This window comes from Agelaius phoeniceus, chromosome 12 (genome assembly GCF_051311805.1).
Source record: "Agelaius phoeniceus isolate bAgePho1 chromosome 12, bAgePho1.hap1, whole genome shotgun sequence".
NCBI lineage: Eukaryota > Metazoa > Chordata > Aves > Passeriformes > Icteridae > Agelaius > Agelaius phoeniceus.
Genome location: NC_135276.1, coordinates 15,768,547 through 15,775,375, shown reverse-complemented (window position 1 = coordinate 15,775,375; position 6,829 = coordinate 15,768,547). Strand labels below are relative to the sequence as shown.

At 51.1% G+C, this 6,829-nt stretch overlaps 1 protein-coding gene across 1 annotated transcript; it reads right to left on the bottom strand.

Moving 5' to 3' along the window:
- Nucleotides 1–1,020: 1,020 nt before the first annotated feature.
- LOC129125431 (uncharacterized) lies at nt 1,021–6,143 on the bottom strand. The gene is made up of 6 exons (XM_054640869.2): nt 5,243–6,143; nt 3,607–3,999; nt 3,177–3,227; nt 2,692–2,796; nt 2,177–2,223; nt 1,021–1,885 (listed from the first exon to the last, which is right to left on the bottom strand). The coding sequence occupies exons 1-6, from the start codon at nt 5,328–5,330 to the stop codon at nt 1,697–1,699; spliced, it is 873 nt and encodes a 290-aa protein (XP_054496844.2). The 5' UTR covers nt 5,331–6,143; the 3' UTR covers nt 1,021–1,696.
- Nucleotides 6,144–6,829: the final 686 nt, after the last annotated feature.

Below are 6,829 nucleotides of genomic sequence, written 5' to 3'. Positions count from 1 at the left end.
GTCACTGCTATTTCAGGCTATTTCATGGCTCCTTGCCTGGTTCCCCGTTAAAAATGCTATCCCAGATCTGCTTCCCCACTAACCTTGGGCATAAAGGAGGATGCAAATGCAGAACTGTCAATGTCCCAGCTTCCTCCATTTCATTGATCAATAACTCTTTCCTGGTGAAGCCATGAGCCATGTTTTTCTCTCCACTTCTTTTTAAGGCAGTTAAGCAAATGCAGAGCCTCTGGCAGCCCTTGTTAGTCTTAATTTGATTTGCGCCTCAGCTTTCTAATTTTGCCTCTTTGCAATTTAGCAGGCATGTCATTCTGCTCATGTCCTTTGTGGTTTTCCTCATGGCCTTGTGTTTTGACCAGTGGGATTCTGAAGAACTCTGCAGCTATATTTGCCTCCTCTGAAACTTCCCCTCCTTCCCTCAGCAAATAAGTGGCTACCAAGGTTGTTAGTACAAGTCTCAGGTGTCTGGCTCAGCTTTTCTTGAATTCATGAGCAGTCTGTCCCTCTTAGTTGAAGGTTTTTTAACACCCTTTTCTCCTTAAAATAACAATATAAGTAATTTCATGCTAGAGACACAAGAGAAGGGCTATGCTGGTCCAGCCCAAGGGCCACCCAGCCTGGCTGTAGAGAATCATGGGATCCTTTTAGGTCAGAAAAAAGATGTTTGAGTGCAACAGTTACCCCATCATTGCCAAGCTTGTGCAGGTGTTTAGGTCACTGGTGGCAGGGATGTTGATGGGGCACTGAATAGAACCTGGTCATGCAGGTGCTGATGATGCCATGCCTGGCAGAGAAGCTGATGAGGTGGGTTAATGGTTGGACATCTGCCCAAGCTGGATCATATGATCTGAGAATAACCCAGAAGATCTGGACTATCTTTCTGGGGTCATCTCTAAACCTCAGCATTGTTGTGGCTGTAACACTAGAGCTATGTGCTCATTTCAAACCCAGTGGGAAAGTTAACTCCACTCAAGCTGCTTCTCTTCTAACAGCAGGGGAAACACCAGGCAAGACCACATGTAGGAATCACAATTTTACTGAAAAACTCACAATAAACACAACATTATCAATAAAAGAGGGCACAAAAGAGAGTGCTCTACCCACAAGAAGGCTATTCACCACCAAGCCAGCAAAAACACCTAGCTACTCCCAGTACAAAGCAGATCCATGTGCATCACTGCAGCAGCACCTCTGTGAAGCAAGCGATGCTTTTCCATCCTTGCCCCTTGTGTTTCAAGTGAGTGAATGAAACAAAGGTCAGCCCACGTCACAGCAGGTGCCTGCTCCAGAGAAAATCCAGAATATTGCTCCAGGACTTCTCTGGATGGCCAGCATGTGCCACCCAGCATGTCCAGGACCAAGCTCTTCCTGAACACCATGCTGGCCACACAGTGTACAGTGACATTCCTGAACATGGAACAAGCAGCAAGAGGAGCCTGTCGGCAATTGGAGACAGTGAAAATAATTGCTGAGGCTTGGCAGTGCTTGGAGCTGCAGAAGGCAAGGGGAAAACGGGCTCAAGAGCCCTGTCCTCACCATGAGACATGGCTTCTTCCAGGGGAACATAAAGCAGGGTTCTGCAGCCACTCAGGGGAATAGGTGTCTTTGGTCCCCAAGACTGCACTGCTGTATGAGCTAACACCTAGTTTTTGAGGAGGATGACCCCAACAGGTGGACAATAAGCTGCTCACCTCCCTCACTTGCCCTCTTCCTTGGGGGAGACATCCACCTCTGTGTTGGCAGCACTGCCATCCCCACCACTCTGCTTCTGTTGCAATGGCTTGATCTCAGTGTAAATGACATTGGAGGAGGCAGATCCTGTCCCCTTCTTTTCAAATTTCAGGTTGGCATAGGTCAGATCCTCAGTTCCTGTCACCGGGGCTGCCTGCAGGGAGACAGCAATGAGTAGAGCCTTGGTTTTTCTTTCTGTGTCTCCCCTGCTTACATATTTCCACTGGCACAATTCTTTTGCTGCCCAAGCATTACCCAGATTGCTCAGAAGTTCCACCTACTCAAACACTCATAAGCCCTTATTTAATAGGAATTAATAAGTGTTTAGGACCATGTTTTCAGAAAGCAAAGCTGATTTTACTATGAAATCCTTTAAGTGGGTATTCAAGAATGCTTTTTTTGACAGGGAGGAGGAGGCAATACGTGGAAAGCTCCCCCAGCTTACCGTACTGACTTGATTCTCCTCTGTCACTTCCTCGTTCATGAGCTCTCCTGAAAAAGGAAACCTAGTTTAAATTGTAGTTAAAATAGTGACAATGATCATTATTTTAAATTAAGAAGATAATGAAAGAATGAAGCAAACATCTGCATTGATCCTGCTTTTGTTGTGGGAGAGGATGAGGCACTGCAGCTCTGTGGTTCTGAAGATGGTCAAAGGGCTGCAGGGGTTGGCAAGGGCTTAAAAGCCCTTGGAGGGGCTGGAGAAGAGCTCTGAGATGGACACTTCTGGATATGCAAAACCTGTTTCAATAACACAACAGGCTGTGCCATAGCCAGACTCCCACCAACAACTGGCCAGAAGGAAAGGAGGGAGGTGAACCCTCTCACCACACTGGGACAGCTGGTTCAGGAGGACTTATGAAGGGAACACAGTGAGCAAGAGCAGTAGGATGTCAAGGATGGACAAGATCTCCCAAGCCTGACTTCGTCCAGACCAGCAGTTGAGGAAGAAACACCAACCTGTTCTGTTCCTTCTGCACTGCCACAGCAGGAAGCCAATTATGGGCATGTAAAGGAGCGTCCCCACCGCTAATCCAAGGAGGATGCACAAGAGGAGGTTGAGTCCTGCACACACAACATCACAGAGGCACTCGTGAGCCACCATCATCCCCCCTGCAGGGACACTGCTGCCATTGCCTCCTTCATGGCACAGCCAGTTTCTTCCCAGACTTGGCCTTCCAGACCCTGAACCCTCTACAGCTTCAGGGTGCTGATAAAACCCAGTGGGGAATGGTCTCCAAACTCATTCGGGGTAGTTGGAGCATCAGACTCCCTTCCCAGCATCACAGCCTCTGATCCACTGGTGCCTACCCCAGTTTGGCACTGGGTCCCACCCACTCGTGGGAAAACATCTGGCTGTTTTATCCCTTACAGCTCCTCCCTCTTTTCCCCTGAGGACTCCTCCCGCCCTCCACCCTTGCAGCCAGGGGACTGTGGGGACACACCTGTCCAGATCTTGCCTGTGACATCAGTCTGAGATGCTGCACAGCCACAGCCTGAAAGGCAGAAACACGAGTGAGAGACTGTCCAGAGGCAGAGAATACCCTGCACTCTGCTCTGCTTTGGAGCAGGAGCCTTGAGCCCACAGTCCTGGCTGTCCCTCTCCTGCCAGCACAGCTTCAGCCATGTCAGTATTTGCCTGATGTGCTGCAGCTGGAGAATATGGCAGGAACCAATGGCCCAGCAGCTCCATGGTCTGTCCCCCCATCCCATGGTGGGATGAGTCTGCCAAAAGCTGCTGTGCTGGGCTGGCTCCTCCAGTTCTCAGGATGCTTTCAGAGGAAACAACACATGCAAGAACCAGAGGAGTGCTGGAAGGAGCATCCTTCTCTGCCCACTCATCTCCCCCATGGAAACAGCCCCACTGCCACTTACTGAGATCTGCTGCTTGCGTGCTGTTTCCAGCATCTGTCGAGTTTGGTCGTCTGATGAAGACCCTGCACACACAGATTCCTGTACTGACTGTACACAGGCTTGAGCTGGTGAAATTCATACAGTTTCCACCCAGAAACACAGGGTTGGTTTGATTTCCAGCATCTGTTGAGTTTGGTGTTGTGATGAAGACCCCAGACACACAGATTCCTGTGTGGGCTGTACACAGGTTTGAGCTGGTGAAATTCATACAATTTTCTCCCAGAAACACAGAGTTGGTTTGATTCTCCCCCTTCAGACATTCAGGATTGTACCACTTCACCTGCACTGTGAGATTCTCCAAACCAATCTCAAGCTGCACAGTGGTGACTGGCTTTACCATCTGCCTGGCTGTTCCTGGAGGAAACAAAACCAAAAGTGATAGCTGAAATATAGATGATCTTACAGGGTCATGTCCCACGTGTCACTCATGAAAGACACAGTCAAGTGACCATCCCTTTCTGCAGCAGCTGATGATCTTTTCCAAATCTGGCTGCTAATGATTCGAAGCATTCTAACCATGCTAAGCACTCAACACTGAAATGTTGCATGTTGACTTGTGCCACTGGATGCTGTGCAGTGCACAAACTGTGCCTCAGGAAGGATTGAAAATATGAGGATCAGGGGGAAGGCACCTCCTCCACCAGTGACATAGGCAAACAAGCAGGAAGTGCCTCAGGCTCCAGCATTTCATGGAGCATGAGGTGGGACTGGGGGATTGGCAGTGGAGGATGGTCAGCCCTGGAGAAGCAAAGAAAATACAGTAAAGATTCCCTGCAGGCTCTCTGGCTTCATCCCACCCATAATGCTCACTCTGGAGTCTTTCAGAATCACTGAGCTGAAGTCACTTCACACGTTCTCAGCTGAGTCCTCCCTCTCTCACCTCTCTTCAGTCCTTTCTTTCCACTCCAAGGGGTGTTGGTGGACTTCTCTCCCTTACCACCCTTGCTCAGTTCAGAACATCTGCTCTTGGACTTGTTCTCTGTGTTCTCCACCCTGCATGGGTATGTTCCTGCATTTGCTTTGTTCACATTGGCAAAGATGAGCTGGGCCAGATAATTTTTCTTCTCCACACCCCCTCCATTCTGCTGTTCTCCATCATTTCAGGTGACATTAAACCACTTCACCTCCATGGCAGTGCTGCTCAAACCTGCCTGGGGCAGACACTGCAAGATGAAACCTAAACCCTACCAATACATCAACTGTGGCTGAAATCTGGTGAGCAAGTCCTGCTGGCAAAAAACCAAACCTATAGGAGGGCTGGTTTTGTCTTAAAGAATATCCACTTCTGCCCTGTGAATCTGACCCCACTCTGCAATAATCAGGCTGATAAGCATTTCTGTTCCCTTCCCCCCAACTGTTTTCTCTCCCTGCTGCTGAAGGCAAAGCTGGTTCGAAGCCCTTGGAGCGCACAGCCTGTGCAAGCACAGCTGCAAGGGGGACCCCTTTGCAAGGCACATGGCGAGGTGCTGCTGCAGAAGAGGGGCTTAATGATGCAAGAGGGGAGGTAAAAGCAGCAGCAGGCACTTTCCACACCTTCTGCAGGCATAAGCAAAGAGGGAAGAGTTCAGAGCAGAGGCAAGGGCACTGGGGGACTCACCAAGTGGCAGCCAGGTGAGGAGCAGCAGGGGCAGGAAGGTGCTGGCCAGCCAGGGCTCCATGCTCCCCAAGAGCCTCATGGTGACCATGCTGGGAGCCTGGTGGGATCGGCCGGGAGCCTCCGTCTCTCCCTGCAGTGCGGGGTCACTGCTCAGCCAAGGGCAGCTGAAGCCTTGCTGGGACCTCACCCCTGCACCACTGGGCCAGGCAGTTTCCTCTGTGCTCACAGGCTTCCCCTCTGTTCCCCTTCTCTTGCCTCAGCCCAGTTCTTATCTCCTCTGTTCTCTGATTCCTCCTCTGGTTTCATCCTGACCACAAGCTCTGGGCCCTGAGACCCGAGTAAGGCCCCAGGAGCTGCTGAGGGTCACTTCCCACTGCTAGGGCCAGCCCAGCTCCCTGCCACTTCCCCAGCTTCCTGCAGCACCACCTCCCCACGCCACCCAAGCCTGTTGTGTTTTGCACCAGGGAATGGAGCCCCTGGAGGAAGCACTGCTGCCACAAGGGGTGATGTCCACGCCCATGTGTGCTCCTGCTGAGCCCAGGTGGGGACACACACACTGCCAGCCCCCACACACACCCTGCTACCCCCAGGGACCTGTGGTTTGACATAGGGATGGGCTTGATCAGAGTGCTCTGCTCGTGGGCTGTACGTGGCCCTGCAGAGCCCCGCCCCAACTATGGCCATGAGGGCCCAGATGCCAGCTCCTGTCACTTCATTGCCACTGCCCTCTATTTCTCTGCCACCTCCGGCATGAGGGACATGAGCATCCACCAGACCAGACACAGCTTGTGTCACCAAAGGGACACGGGCAGCAGTCAGCAGGTGCAGGGCCCTCTGTTGTCCCAGCCTCTGTGGGTACAATCTCTGCTGCTTCCCACTGTCTGCCACCATTCTTCATACTCAGAGCCATTCTTCATACTCAGAGCAAAACCTCCTCCCAGCTGCCATTTCCTCCCCTCTGGTTTCTATCAGCATCCACAGGAACCACCCTCCACACCATGGTGGGCACACGCAGCCCAGCCACACGTGTCTCCAGAAGAAAGGCTGTTCACTGGAGCTCTGCTCCACCAGCCAGCGGAACTTCCTGGCTGAAGCCGAGGTCTCATCTGTAAACCAACCCAAATGAGGAAACAGCAACACCAGCATGATATTTGCTGATAAGATGATACAAGATCCACAAAAATGACAAGTGAGAGGTCCTGTATCCCTCTTGCTCTGCCCTCAGGACCTCTACATCTTTTCCCATGCTCTTTCTGATGTTCAGTTCCTCTCTGCATTTGAATCTTCACCTTCTCTCATTTCACAACTGCATAACGATGTGTACTTGTCTGCTTCCTTCCTTTTCATTTCTATTCCGGTTCTCACGTTTCCTGGCACTTCCAGGAAGCCAAGACCTTCTCCAGCAGGACGTGCCTTCCCCCTGTCCCCAGCTGTGGTGCTGGTGGAACTAAAGGTTAATGTCTTGCTTTCTGCTGACTCCACAGAGGTGTTCTCCTACCAGAGCCCCTTCCAGCTCCACAGCCATATTTCATGGTGCTCTCTGCCAAGGAGAAAAGAGAGCAGGAAATGACAATGCTGCTGTTAATA